The sequence below is a fragment of the Oncorhynchus nerka genome, linkage group LG25 (genome assembly GCF_034236695.1).
Source record: "Oncorhynchus nerka isolate Pitt River linkage group LG25, Oner_Uvic_2.0, whole genome shotgun sequence".
Taxonomy (NCBI): Eukaryota; Metazoa; Chordata; class Actinopteri; order Salmoniformes; family Salmonidae; genus Oncorhynchus; species Oncorhynchus nerka.
In genome coordinates this window covers 48,981,402-48,996,604 of record NC_088420.1, presented here as the reverse complement: position 1 = coordinate 48,996,604, position 15,203 = coordinate 48,981,402, and the positions used below count along the sequence as shown (strand labels likewise).

Below are 15,203 nucleotides of genomic sequence, written 5' to 3'. Positions count from 1 at the left end.
AAATACTATTGATTCAGCCCTACTGACTATTGTAATGCCCTCATAATAGTTTCTGACACTTGGTGATTAATCAAAAGGAATCTGTTTTGAATTCTGGATACTACTATTTTGGGGGTTTATTTTCACATTACTCTATCTGGTTACCCTCTTGATTTGGCTTGACCTAGGCTTAGAGGGCTGGTTTATAACAGTGTGCGTATTTAGAGTATGTCCTGTATCAAAGCACCCATAACACACTGCTATGCTTTGTTACAGGTACAAGGGAAACGGATGAGAACAATGAAGCGACTTCATCGGTGTCTGCACACTCTGTTTACAACTTAATGAACCGAACACAGCCCAAAAAAAGGATCCCAAAGGTACCGTGGGCTCACCCTCTCCTCCTCCTCCTCACCCATCTACAGGCTTTAAAAGGAAAGCATTGCATCAACAAAGGCATCCATGTAAATGTGATTTTAGCCTACGTAAAGTGTGTCAAAATAGATGCGTGTTTACTTGACAGATGAAAGGAATTCCTATGTGCCAATAAATGACAAGAAGTCATTGAAATGTAGATTAGATAAGGTACTGTATGTGAACAAGACTGAGAGACCTAGATAATCTACATCTTACAAGGCATACTTTCTTAATGATTACCCCCACACTCGATGACCTTTGACTGTGACGTGAATGACTGTGAAGGAACAGTTTTAGGTCTATTTTGTACTACCTTTTCCTCAGGATAACGGGAAGCTGGAGGCGAACGACCCGATGAACAAAAGACGAAGAAAGGGCAGCACCTATTTAGAGGAGGTGCGTTAGTGACTACAACAAGCATTTCTCTGTCACCAGTATGGCCTTAGATGCAGCCATTTTAATGTCGATAAAGGGACTGATCATTCATTGTGTTGTCAGTTGTCCTGTCAGAGTGCCCCCCCTGCAGGTGACGGTGGGGAGCAGAATAAAGTGCGCTCAATGGCCACACAGCTACTGGCCAAGTTTGAGGAGAATGCATTGCCCGGCAGTCCCCTGCGCAATAAGGTGAGCAGCTCCAGGTGTACAGTACTCTGACTAGAGGGGTCAAGGTCCCTGTACACTGTGCTGTGTAGAGACAATGTTACAACACATTGTAAAGTCACATACAGACAAACCGTCGATGGCCTCAGTGCCAATGGTTACTGTATGACTCTTCTGATGGTTGATCATATCTGATTTTAGAAATCTGTACTATTGTATAGTACTTTCTGCCGTGTGTGTGGGGCGGGGGTTTAATCATACACAGGCCATGTTTTTGTGTTGAAATTTCAGATAATGAAGGCTCTGTGGAACCTACTTGTTCTCTATGGTACATAACATTCTGAGAGAGTTTGGAAATGGATGAAATTAATTTCATAGACCTGCTTTGATGTCCGGGGAGAGCACTTATGTCCTTGTATCCAATTCTGCAACATCACTGCCACCATAATCATGTTTGAATATAGCCCATTGTGTTGTAAGACTGTACAATGGGACAAATCTACCACACCCACAGCCACTACCCTTGGGTACAGTTTGAGTACAAAGTTTTGACGAGGTTTAGGTGATGGTCAAGAAAGCTATGAAGAGATTGAAGATGAATTTACTGTATCGTTTTACTTCTACCAATAACGTACTTCTAGTATATCGACCGCTACCTTAGTCACACAGTATGATTAGCTACTCCATCGTAAGAAGAGGCTGTCCTTGGATTATAGGATTAAAGAAAGCAGGTTGTGCATTTGGAACCTTGATGAAGAAGTGGATACAGTATAATCTACCTGTGAAGCCCCATCAAACGACTGAGTGGCTCTGTCTGATTATGGTGTGGAATACCATAGATATGGTTATGGTGCATATACGATAATGCCAGAAAAAATGGTATTTGGAGGTAAATATTGGCACGGCTGCCCGATTCAAAGTCGAGGGCCGGCAAGCCGTACCAATATATCCTCCAAACACCGGCTTCAAGGGTACAATCGCTTTTATACAACGGGTTACCAACTTATTCAAATAATGATTTGCATATTTTCACGTAAAAAATATTGATTAATTTATTCATACCATTTCATCCTTCCACAAGAGAAGTCCCGACACAAATCTAGGGTTGCTTCCCAAGCCGGCTGGTTCTTCGTTCTATCGGTTCGGTTGCCAGAGACGCGACCCGGTTGTTCTGTATTTATTAACGCGACCCAGTCGTTCGTTCTAAATGTTCCATTGCCATACTGGCTGACAACATTCTTATCCCTTGCTTCCTAGCTAACCAACATAACTTAGTCATGTCAAACAGTGCAGCCAGAATAACAGCAAAGTAGCTGCATTTGTTTAAGCTGTTTTTTAGTGACATTTTATTTGGCAACATCCATAATATTGAACAAATATTGCACGACTTTGCCTGGGGTAGAAAATGTGCTCTCTCGTCAAGACACTGTTGTTCAGAGGAGCTTCAAACTGAAGCTGGAAAGACTGCAAACTTGCTGCACTTCGTTTTTGTTTTGTCTGTTTTTTTATTGATAGCAGCATTTTTATGGATATATACAAAGAACTGACTCATGATTTCGACTGGCTGAGAAAAGCAGACAGCAAGGTTTATACAAATCTCTGCAGTTAAAGTAAATGTTAGTTTAAAAAGCATAATTTTTTATTTATTTTTATAGTGCAAATCAAGTTTTAGAAATGACCTGTCTGGGCTGAAGAGACAGTGGATTGCTCTGTCAGATGGAACAGAGTAAATGGGCATTTTAACATCATAGATTTAGCCTGTGGTAACTTGTGGAATAGACACCAGATGGAATGTGGTTTTAACCAATCAGCATTCAGGATCAGACCATCACACTTCATGCAATGGGTGGATGATGGCAGGGTGTGGTTTTGAAACAAATCATTCTGCACTACTTTCTTTTTTTTCTCCTATTCCTCCTGCTCGTCCTTCCTGCCTCATCTCGTGTCTGCTGCTCTGTCAGTCTGATTTGAACTCTGACTCTGATTCAAGCCGTCCTTCATCTCCTTCTCTGGATATGGACAACCCTCGCTTCGCTAAGCCCAAGAAACAGCCCCCTCCCTCGCCTCCACCCCCACGCCCCAAGTGGCAGGTACAGTCACGTCAATCTGGTGTGTGTTGAGACCATGAAGGGTCAGCCGCTGCATCATAAACTCAATAAATCCCCCCCCCTAACATAGAGCCTATGTTAACAAAATAACCAATAGTCTTCTAGACCAAGAGTCATTGAAAAGACACCCCTTTTATGCCACCCTGGAGGTTCGCCCTCTACTGGTTGTAGGTCCGTGCTGCTTTACACATTGCTTTGTGTGTATATCTGCTTTCAGCCGTCCATCTATATGCGACTCTTAGAAGAGCCTGCAGCCGTGGCGCAACCGACTCCCCTTCACGTTCCAACAAGGTCCTGGAGTCCTCCTCCACGTGATGATCAAACACAAGCCTCTCCGCGCGCAGACTTGGTGCAGCAGAGAGTGTGGATTCCACACACCGAAACCCCAGATGACGTAGATTACCCAGAACAACCTTCTCCTGGCCCCACAGGGAAGGGCCTAGAGAAGCTGGAGCGAAAGATGAGCCAGGTGACAATGAGCCTCCATTATATCTGTCTGGAAACACCATGTTAGCCCCATTCACAGCTATGCCTTACTTCTGCACTCTCACAATTTTTTTGCGTGGAAATAGATTTGTATGCCCATTCAAAACAGTAAATCCACATGCGCCTTAGCCACAAGTCTAGCAGACAGCTCGGCAACAAAAACAGAATTGTTCAAAAGATACAAAATTGCCATACCACACATCATCAGCTTTACGGATTATGTTTGCTGTTCAGTATTTATTTGCCAACTTCCTGTAGTTTCACACTTGCTTTTCTTTCCTTTCCTTGTTGCTGTTCTAAAGAAAAAAGTGCAAACCATAACTACTGGGGAATTTAACAGGAAGAGTATAAAGGAGAGAGCTGTGCTTCTGCGTTCTATGTTTCCTGAGTCCGAGACTCCTCTAGTGAAGGAGTATAAGGTGAAAGTGTAGTGCCACCCCTCGCCTGCCTGCCTGCCTGTCTAACTCCATCTAAGGAAATGAGGCACAGTATGTTTGACCCTGTACACAAGTTCTGTTTGACCGTCTCAGACTGTTTAGAAGGATGCAATGTCACCAGTCAAACCTACTCACATTTTACTGAGAGTGGAGCATGTTTTTAAAGGCTGGTAACAGCTTGGTAATCCCTTTTAAATCCATTTGTTGGCAGAGGTTGTTTTCTTGCAGCATGTCTTGTTTCCATGGTGTTACAGCTCTGCGAATTAAAGGTCAGGTGACTTCTCTCTGCATGATGAAAGTGGTCTGTGATACTAATGAGTGAACATTCATATCTTCATTAGAAGAGATAAAGGTTTGAGCTGTTGAATATTTCTCTGACCAATTGTTCCCCTCCTACTTATATTCAGCTTGCATCTCCTCAGTATTTTTGGGGTGGGATATAAAGAGCTAGAGATTTTGGAGATTGCTCTCATTTCTGATATGAACCCTTTTTTTCTACAGACGGATCGATCTGCCTTTGTTCCTAAAATCACTTCAATACACCTTGTCCCTGAACCGTCTGCTCTGTCTTGCGTCTCTTCTCTTTCCCCAACATCTCCTGTGCATCATTACAAGGTGAAAACGACTGCCGCTTGCAGTGCCTTGTGGTCCTGACCAGCCCAAACCTAAAAAGATATCAGCTCACTCTGACAATGTTTTTTTTTTTAAATGGTTTTAGTGCGATGGAAGTGCTGCATCAAGTAGACTCATTCAAACGCCAATCGAATGTCCTGTGAGTTATCAAGCTGAACCCTTCAAGCCTGACATGTCTGCCGAACAGGTACCAGTAATTTGAAATGCATTTGAAGCAACGGGAATGCTTCGTTAAGTAGACTCCTTCAAAAGTCAATCGATCGACTCGAAAGCTGTCATTCTGAACCCTTCAAGCCTGACAAACAAGTTTCAGTAAAAAAAAAAACCTCATTTGTAAAAATAGAAAAAAAAAGACTCAAGTCAACTCACTGTATTTTTGATGATTTAAGTGCAATGGGAGTGCTGGATCAAGTATTCAAAAGCCAATCATTCGATTTGAGAGTTACGAAGCTGGCCCTTTAAAGTCCACCGAACAGGTATCAGTAAAAATCTCACTCTACATTTGACATGAGAGAACAGAAGACACTGTTGCGTCAGCTCACTCTGACCATCGTTTATTTAGCTTTTAGTGCAATGGGAATGCTGTGTCTCTAGTAGAATAATTAGATCGGAGCGTTATCGAGCTGAACCCTTAGTCTGCCCAACGGGTATCAGTAAACATTTGAATATATATATATATATATTAAATCCGCTCACTCTTACCATGTTTTTATTGGTTTTAGTGCAATGGGAGTGCTGCACCAAGCGTAATGATTAAAAAAACAATTGATCAATCTGAACGCTGTCCTGCTGAGCCCTCTATGCCTGCCAAACAGGTAGGAGTAACAACTTCACTGTCTGCATGATTTCTGCATCTCCTCTCATGTCTGAGTAGAAATGTCTTTCTTTTCCTTAATCTATACTATTCTGATCCTTACTTTTTCTGTTTCCTTTTCTCTTTTTTTCCCCCCTTTTCATTTCTGTCTTTCTGTGGCTCCCTCCCTCTACCTCTGACTGGGTTCTGTTAGAGGACAGTTGGGAAGGTCTCTTCTCACATAGGCGCTAGGGCTGAAACTCTAGCCATCCTTTATGAAACTGACCACAGGCCTAATGCCTTGCCGGTAAGCACAGTGTGACTAACGATTATGTATGTGCCGACACAGCCCAGTGGGAATATACATCACAAGACACACACACACACACACACACACAAAAGTGGGCTCTATATCTATTACCACCCCAAGCTTCAGGAGTTTTGGTAACCTTCTAAACATCAATCAAGTCATGTCTTGCTTCAGGATACTACATCTGTTATTAGTAGGACAGATAATCCTGTTCACTGTAAACTGTAAAACATTCTGACCTGAATCTTACTGGGACTTCTCCAGTCATGAGCCATGGTGTTTTGTGTGAAGGGCCTTCAGGGGCCACGGCAGTAGTAACTCCATGCACTCATGTGGGTGCCTGTTCACACAGTGTTTGGCCCCACTTCATGTCTTCAGGTCGAGAGCAGTGAACAGCATTTTGCTTTGCCTTACTATGCAGGCAAAGCAAAAGCGAACTGCAATCTTGTGTAGAGCTTTGTGAAACCACTGTATTTGACTAGTTAGTTCTCTGCTATGGTCCTGAGAATTGTTGATTAATCTCTGTTGATTCATGATCATCTCTCACTGGACTGGAGAAATGCCCTACTAATATGACACATTAGTAAAAAAGTTCCCATTCCATGTTATATTACTCAGCTACAGTTGCACTAGTTCCATGTCACTGCCTGCCTTAACATCCACGTTATGGTTAGGTGTTGAGACTTGTTAGGTGGTCACACCACCACTTAATATTGTACACCGTTAGAAGAAAGGGTGCTATATAAATTCAGCAAAAAAAGAAACGTCCTCGCACTGTCAACTGCGTTTATTTTCAGCAAACTTAACGTGTAAATATTTGTATGAACATAAGATTCAACAACTGAAACAAACTGAGCAAGTTCCACAGACCTATGGTCACTTATGTGACATAGGAATAATGTGTCCCTGAACAAAGGGGGGGATCAAAAGTAACAGTCAGTGTCTGGTGTGGCCACCAGCTGCATTAAGTACTGCAGTGCCTCTCCTCCTCATGGACTGCACCAACTTTGCCAGTTCTTGCTGTGAGATGTTACCCCACTCTTCCACCAAGGCACCTGCAAGTTTCCAGACATTTCTGGGGGGAATGACCCTAGCCTTCACCCTCTGATCCAACAGGTCCCAGACGTGCTCAATGGGATTGAGATCCGAGCTCTTCGCTGGCCATGGCAGAACACTGACATTCCTGTCTTGCAGGAAGTCTCACGAAGCACATGCAGTATGATTGGTGGCATTGTCATGCTGGAGGGTCATGTCAGAATGAGCCTGCAGGAAGGGTACCACATGAGGGTAATGCACAGCGTTGAGATTGCCTGCAATGACAACAAGCTTAGTCCGATGATGCTGTGACACACCGCCCCAGACCATGACGGACCCTCCACCTCCAAATCGATCCCGCTCCAGAGTACAGGCCTTGGTGTAACGTTCATTCCTTCGACGATAAACGCAAATCCGAAAGTCACTCCTGAAGGGGGGAAAAAAGTGCTCAGTACAGTCCTGTCTGGTCCAGCGATGGTGGGTTTGTGCCCATAGGCGACGTTGTTGTCGGTGATGTCTGGTGAGGACCTGCCTTACAGCAGGCCTACAAGCCCTCAGTTCAGCCTCTCTCAGCCTATTGCGGACAGTTTGAGCACTGATGGAGGGATTGTGCGTTCCTGGTGTAACTCGGTCAGTTGTTGTTGCCATCCTGTACCTGTCCTGCAGGTGTGATGTTTGGATGTACAAATCCTGTTCAGGTGTTACACATGGTCTGCCACTGCGAGGATGATCAGTTGTCCGTCCTGTCTCCCTATAGTGCTGTCTTAGGTGTCTCACAGTGCGGACATTGAAATGTATTGCCCTGGCCACATCTGCAGTCCTCATGCCTCCTTGCAGCATGCCTAAGGCACGTTCACGCAGATGAGCAGGGACCATGGGCATCTTTCTTTTGGTGTTTTTCAGAGTCAGTAGAAAAGTTTTCACAACTGTGACCTTAATTGCCTATCATTTGTAAGCTGTTAGTGTCTTAAAGACCGTTCCACAGGTGCATGTTCATGAATTGTTTATGGTTCATTGAACAAGCATGGAAAACTGTTTAAACCCTTTGAAATGAAGATCTGGGAAGTTATTTGGAATTTTACAAATGATCTTTTGAAAGACAGGGTCCTGAAAGAGGGACATTTCTTTCTTTTTTTGCTGAGTTTAGAACCAACAATGCTCAATGACTCATTTCATATGGCCCTCAACCACCCTCATTGTTAGCAGTAGACGACTACAGTAACAGCTTGCCTATTACGATGATCTCACCGTATCACTAACCGGCTGCTGTTGTCTGTCTCCTGACAGTGTATCGTGCGGAAGGAGTTCCCTCAGAACCTGGGAGGCAGTGACATGTGTCACTTCTGCTCCAAGCGTGTGTACGTGATGGAGCGACTCAGCGCTGAGGGCCACTTCTTCCACAGGGAGTGTTTCCGCTGTGACGTCTGCAGCTCCACACTACGCCTGGGAGGACACGCCTACGACTCCCAACACGGCATGATGCTGACACACCGACACCAGCCCCTCCCCCACCTGGGGACAGAAGCTGTTTGTGAATTAATTTGATATTTAGTGTCAGCCGGCATGTGTTTTTACAGTGTTTTGTGTTTCAGGCAAGTTTTACTGCAAGCCTCATTATTCTCAGCGTCGGTCCAGCCTACAAAGTTCAAGCAAGTTCCTGAGGAGAACGGTAAACAGCTTTCAGTAACAGCAAACATAAACACAGCCACTTTTACTATTCATGTTTAATTTTTTTTAATGTGTTTTACGTGGTCTGATTTCAATTGTATGTTGTGTCTATCACACGCAGGAGGACCAGGGACGTCTGACGTCTTCGCTGGACCGGAGTGACCCCTACTCGGCCACAGACAGCCTGCAGAGCCAGCCCTCAGGTACCCTGAGTTCCTTCCTTAGGAGAAGCCTGCGTTGGCCGCTGCACGCGGGCCGGGCAGTGTGTGGGACGCCCTGCCAGCTGGCCCGCTGGGTGCATGCGGCGGTTGGCCAGGCAGGGCTCCACCTCATAGACCACTCAGAGGACTACGGCTTCCTGTACGAGCTGCTGAGTCTGGGCATGCCCCTACTGAGCATACTGCACGAGCTCCTGGGCCAGATGTACATGGAGGCTGAGCCAGCCTGAGCCTCAGCCTCACAGCCTACTGCACTAAGCTCAGCAGCACCTAGGCCTCAGGCTCACCTAGAGGGGGCAGAGACTGGTGCCTCTGGGTCTCATGGACTTAATGATGCACTTGTACTGTACTTGCTGCTAAAGCATAGGCACTTGCTTCAGTCTGTACAGTACTCTATGCAGACTGGTTCAATTTCAAAAGTCTTATTTGTTCTTCCATGATTATGATTTGATGCTGAGAAACATCAATGTATCATCAAAGTATTATAGCAAGTGTGACACATGGTCCTTATCATTTGAGGAGGTCATGTATCCTTTCAGTTGCTTGAAATCTTTTATTTCAGTATTCCCATGCTTATGTTTGGGTTTAACTTTTATTTTTAACTCCAAAGTAATCCAAAAAAAGGATCCACTAAAAGCACTTTAGTTGACTTGGAGGGGCTGCTAAGGCCTCTGCGTTGTGCCTGGTGTGCTTGTGATGTGGAAAGTTAGAGAACGAAGTCCTGCTATGCTTCTTGAACTGCACTGCTATATTGCACATGTGCAATGGAAATGCCAAACAGTATTTATTTTCTGACCAATAGTTTTTTTTTCTGTTATTAATATGATTCTAGAGACTATTTTGTTGTAATTTTTTTGTGTACATTTTTGGTTTTAAAACAGCTTTCGCACAGTATTATTTTTTGATTTGTCTAGGCCGTTTAATGGAACACACATTTGATTTTTAGATGTATCTGTTTGAAAAACGGATTCTTATTGTTGTAAATTATTAGACAAGTGGGGTAGAAACAGATGTCTGGAAAGAATGAGAGGATTCTAATTTTTACCTCCTACACCAGGTACTGTAGCAAATTCTGCCAAAAATATATTTTTATTTAAAATATTTAGTTGTAATTTTTTTGCTTTTGTTGCTGGTATCAAAAGCCTTGGATTTAATGCACATTTCTGCACATATTCTAAGGTATGAATTATCACAAATGTTTGTGCTGATGTGTTGTAGATGTTCAATCAATAGCTTGTTCCAGTAGTACAGTATTATTATCTGTTATGGTACAGTGATGCCACAAAGCTTTTATTTAATTTGATTCTAAGTACTTGTGTCTCTTATGTTTTCCCTTCCATATATCCCCATTTTTCATTCATCCATTATTTCTTTCACTTCATATGTAGTTTCCAATGCTGCAACCTCTGATTGGCTGAATTGTGGCTGCAGGAAGGTGATGTGGCTGCTTGGGTCACGTGATCAATAGTGTTGCTTTGCATTAGCTTCCTTCATAGCTCTTCTTAACCACACATGTACTATTCATGTTGAGTACTAGGCATGGGTCCTGTGTATGACGAGTTAATTTAGTTAGCCACACACTTTGTTTGTGAATTGACGCATGTCTCGAAAGCCTTCCATTCCTCCAAGCTAACCCACATGCTCAAGGTCCGCATGCCTCTACGTTTTTGGCATGCAGTTTCTTTCAACCCATCTGACACATGATAACCTCCCTGTCTCTACTTCTCTGTATGTCCTCTTGTGATTCTCTGTTGCAGAAGGTGGTTACCTCTCAGAAACCTTCTCAAAGGCTCTCTCATGTTCCTCCTAATACACAAAGCTGAGCTCATTGCGCTTGAGAGGATCCTATTTTTTTTGGGGGGGTGGGGCACAATTCTGCATGTCAGCTCCAGAATATTTTGTTGTACATTTTAGTTGTTTAATCATTTTGTCTGCTACCTTGTATTTTTCCATAGTGAATAAAACGGGTTGCTTAATTTATGCTATTTAAAGCTGTAAGTATAAATAAATTGATTTGATTACAGAAGTTACTTGCTTCCTCTTTTTTTTTTTTTTTTTTTACTTGCAAAATTTACCAGCTATTATCCATGGCTTAAGCTGTTAAAAATGTACTGTTTATAGTTGTCATATAGCATTTCATGGTTGATCCATTACATTTATAACATTCTCACAGCTTTCAAATTAACAGCAGAATTAACTATTTAAATATTAAAGACTTGGGGGGGGGGGGATATATATACAGTGGGGCAAAAAAGTATTTAGTCAGCCACCAATTGTGCAAGTTCTCCCACTTAAAAAGATGAGGCCTGTAATTTTCATCATAGGTACACTTCAACTATGACAGAAAAAATTAGAGAAAAAAATCCAGAAAATCACATTGTAGGATTTTTTATGAATTTATTTGCAAATTATGGTGGAAAATAAGTATTTGGTTACCTACAAACAAGCAAGATTTCTGGCTCTCACAGACCTGTAACTTCTTCTTTAAGAGGCTCCTCTGTCCTCCACGCGTTACCTGTATTAATGGCACCTGTTTCAACTTATCAGTATAAAAGACACCTGTCCACAACCTCAAACAGTCACACTCAACTCCACTATGGCCAAGACCAAAGAGCTGTCAAAGGACACCAGAAACAAAATTGTAGACCTGCACCAGGCTGGGAAGACTGAATCTGCAATAGGTAAGCAGCTTGGTTTGAAGAAATCAACTGTGGGAGCGATTTATTAGGAAATGGAAGACATACAAGACCACTGATAATCTCCCTCGATCTGGGACTCCACGCAAGATCTCACCCAGTGGGGTAAAAATGATCACAACGGTGAGCAAAAATCCCAGAACCACACGGGGAGACCTAGTGAATGACTTGCAGAGAGCTGGGACCAAAGTAACAAAGCCTACCATCAGTAACACACTACGCCGCCAGGGACTCAAATCCTGCAGTGCCAGTCGTGTCCCCCTGCTTAAGCCAGTACATGTCCAGGCCCGTCTGAAGTTTCCAGAAGAAGATTGGGAGAATGTCATATGGTCAGATGAAACCAAAATATAACTTTTTGGTAAACTCAACTTGTCGTGTTTGGAGGACAAAGAATGCTGAGTTGCATCCAAAGAACACCATACCTACTGTGAAGCATGGGGGTGGAAACATCATGCTTTGGGGCTGTTTTTCTGTAAAGGGACCAGGACGACTGATCCGTGTAGAGGAAAGACTGAATGGGGCCATGTATCGTGAGATTTTGAGTGAAAACCTCCTTCCATCAGCAAGGGCATTGAAGATGAAACGTGGCTGGGTCTTTCAGCATGACAATGATCCCAAACACACCGCCCGGACAACGAAGGAGTGGCTTCGTAAGAAGCATTTCAAGGTCCTGGAGTGGCCTAGCCAGTCTCCAGATCTCAACCCCATTAAATCTTTGGAGGGAGTTGAAAGTCCGTGTTGCCCAGCAACAGCCCCAAAACATCACTGCTCTAGAGGAGATTTGCATGGAGGAATGGGCCAAAATACCAGCAACAGTGTGAAAACCTTGTGAAGACTTACAGAAAACGTTTGACCTCTGTCATTGCCAACAAAGGGTTTATAACAAAGTATTGAGAAACTTTTATTGACAATACTTATTTTCCACCATAATTTGCAAATTCATTAAAAATCTTACAATGTGATTTTCTAGATTTTTTCCCCTCATTTTGTCTGTCATAGTTGAAGTGTACCTATGATGAAAATTACAGGCCTCATCTTTTTAAGTGGGAGAACTTGCACAATTGGTGGCTGACTAAATACTTTTTTGCCCCATTGTATATATTTTTTGCACCAGCTGCCTCACATTAATAACCCTGTTAAAAGCATAACCTCTGTAAACAAAATAAACTTGTCATTTGTTGACTGGCACATTCCCATGCGCTTAACCACATCTGATATTTTTTTTTATCCAAATAGCACAGTCCCTTACTGTCACAACAACAAATGATACATTAGACCTACTACAAAAGAGATTTAACTATGAACTTAAATCAAATAATAGTAATAGACCATTGCATGTATCCTTTCACTTTATGGCTTTGTCTTTAGGGTCTTTCTCATCTTTCCTGTTGGGTCAAATCTGGTCTGCATTATAAGAGTTCTCGCAGAGTTCATTTACAAGTGGTGCTTTTCTGTTATTCTGCATTGGAATCCTAACCATAAATCTGACAATCAATGTTTGGGGAATTACCATATAGGTTATCGTTCATGTATGTGTGTTGAAGCTGTGTTGCCTCTAAATCACACACGCTTCCACAATATACTACACAACCTAACCAATCCATTCGGGTGATTCCGATACTGAGCATGCCCCATATATTTATGTATATATCTAGATCTAATGTTTGTATAGGTTTTTTTTAATTGTAGTATATATCTAGATATATATAATGTTTGTATAGGTTTTTTTAATTGTAGGATGGAACTTCTCAAAAGAATGTATAAAACAATGTCAACATTGCTTCAGTTTAGTTCTGTAAGTAATCACCTAGCTGTGGCTAGCTGAATTCTCCCTGTAATGTTTGATGTCACATGGTTGGTGTTAAATGTTTTAACATGCTTTTCCAAAGTCTCAGTTTATACCTGTGTATATACAGGTGACTTCCAAAATAAAGGAAACGCCAACATAGTGTCTTATTTTTATTTTTTTATTTTACCTTTATTTTACTAGGCAAGTCAGTTAAGAACAAATTCTTATTTTCAATGACGGCCTAGGAACAGTGGGTTAACTGCCTGTTCAGGGGCAGAACGACAGATTTGTACCTTGTCAGCTCGGGGATTCGAACTTGCAACCTTTCGATTACTAGTCCAACGCTCTAACCACTAGGCGTTGGGACACCACGAGCCAGAACAGCTTCAATGTGCCTTGGCACAGAGTTCCAGACACTTGTAGAATCTATCGGATGGATGTGACATCATTCTTCCTTCATAAAATGTCATTATTTGGTGTTTTGTTGGTGGAAAATGCTGTCTCAGGTGCCGCTCCAGAATCTCAATTCAGTTGGGATTTGGTGACAGACGCCCATGACATATGGTTGACATCGTTTTCATGCTCATCAACCCATTCAGTGACCTCTCGTGCCCTGTGGATCGGGGCATTGTTCTTCCTAGGGGATCATAGCCATGGTAGCCAAAATAATGGTTCTGACTAGGTGGAATACAGCTACCACCGTGACTTTCGTAGCAGGTTAGGAGAACTTACACAATAGGTTAGGAGAATTAACGTAGCATGTTAGGTGAATGAGGTTAAGGTTGGCTAAACTGCGCTCCTAACCTGCTACGAAAAGTAAATTCCGGTCGGAGCTATACTCCATCTAGTTACAATGCCCAGCATTTTTATACATGACCCGAAGCATGATGGAATGTTACCACACCTGTGTGGAAGCACATGCTTTTAATATACTTTGTATCCCTCATTTACTCAAGTGTTTCCATTATTTTGGCAGTTAACTGTATAAAATGTATAGATGAGACTTCACTGCATGCTGACTCATGCAAATATACACTGAGTATACTTAAGCAATAAGGCCAGAGGAGGTGTGGTATATGGCCAAATACCATGGCTAAGGGCTGTTCTTAGGCACGACGCAACACGCAATGCAGAGTGCCTGGACACAGCCCTTAGCCGTGGTATATTGGCCATATACCACAAACCCCTGAGGTGCCTTATTGCTATTATAAACTGGTTACAAACGTAATTAGAGTAGTAATAATACATGTTTTGTCATACCCATAGTATATGGTCTGATATACCACAGCTGTCAGCCAATCAGCATTCAGGGCTCAGACCACAAAGTTTATAATAAACATTAGGAACACCTTCCTAATATTGAGAACCGCCTCAATTCGTCGGACATGAACTCTACAAGGTGTCGAAAGCGTTCCACAGGGATGTTGACTCCAATGCTTCCCACAGTTGTCAAGTTGGTTGGATGTCCTTTGGTTGGTGGGCCAGTCTTGATACACACAGGAAATTGTTGAGCGTTAAAAACCCAGCAGTGTTGCAGTTCTTGACACAAACCAGTGTGCCTGGCACTTGCTACCATACCCCATTCAAAGGCACTTAAATATGTTGTCTTGCTCATTCACCCTCTGAATGGCACACATACACAATCCATGTCTCAAGGCTTAAAAATCCTTATTTAACCTCTCTCCTCCCCTTCATCTCAATTGATTTGAAGTGGATTTAACAAGTTAAATCAATAAGAGATCATAGACTGTCAAGGTGAATCCAGGTGAAAGCTATGCCATGGAAAGAGCAGGTGTCTTTAATGTTTTATACACTCAGTGTATAAAGTAAGGTCAAATATTAGTTGTTACCATAGCAATAATGCAACCTGGGAATGTGTACTAGGCAGTTAGAAAAGAGCCAGACGTAATTACACGTAGTAAGAGTAGTTGTGTTCCAAAAAAGCTTAGTCACCAAAGATATCCTTGTTTGTTTATAGTAAACTTAGTGTCAAATAGCTATACTAAATCTGGCAGAATGTATAACCTAATAAGA

The 15,203-nt window shown here is 42.5% G+C and overlaps 1 protein-coding gene across 10 annotated transcripts in view; it reads left to right on the top strand.

Moving 5' to 3' along the window:
- The window catches only part of LOC115109617 (F-actin-monooxygenase mical2b-like), a 94,105-nt gene that overhangs the window by 60,045 nt on the left and 18,857 nt on the right, over positions 1-15,203 (top strand). For 2 of the 10 annotated variants that reach the window (XM_029634737.2, XM_029634735.2), the window contains exons 14-27: positions 256-359; positions 721-792; positions 895-1,020; positions 2,958-3,086; positions 3,322-3,573; positions 3,893-4,009; positions 4,529-4,642; positions 4,746-4,847; positions 5,050-5,136; positions 5,383-5,475; positions 5,668-5,760; positions 8,086-8,272; positions 8,391-8,467; positions 8,588-8,669. In XM_029634737.2, coding sequence (XP_029490597.2) covers positions 256-359; positions 721-792; positions 895-1,020; positions 2,958-3,086; positions 3,322-3,573; positions 3,893-4,009; positions 4,529-4,642; positions 4,746-4,847; positions 5,050-5,136; positions 5,383-5,475; positions 5,668-5,760; positions 8,086-8,272; positions 8,391-8,467; positions 8,588-8,669 — 1,635 coding nt within the window. The remainder of the gene's footprint in view (positions 1-255; positions 360-720; positions 793-894; positions 1,021-2,957; positions 3,087-3,321; positions 3,574-3,892; positions 4,010-4,528; positions 4,643-4,745; positions 4,848-5,049; positions 5,137-5,382; positions 5,476-5,667; positions 5,761-8,085; positions 8,273-8,390; positions 8,468-8,587; positions 8,670-15,203) is intronic. The other 8 variants (XM_029634740.2, XM_029634738.2, XM_029634739.2 and 5 more) reach the window with 8 other exon arrangements.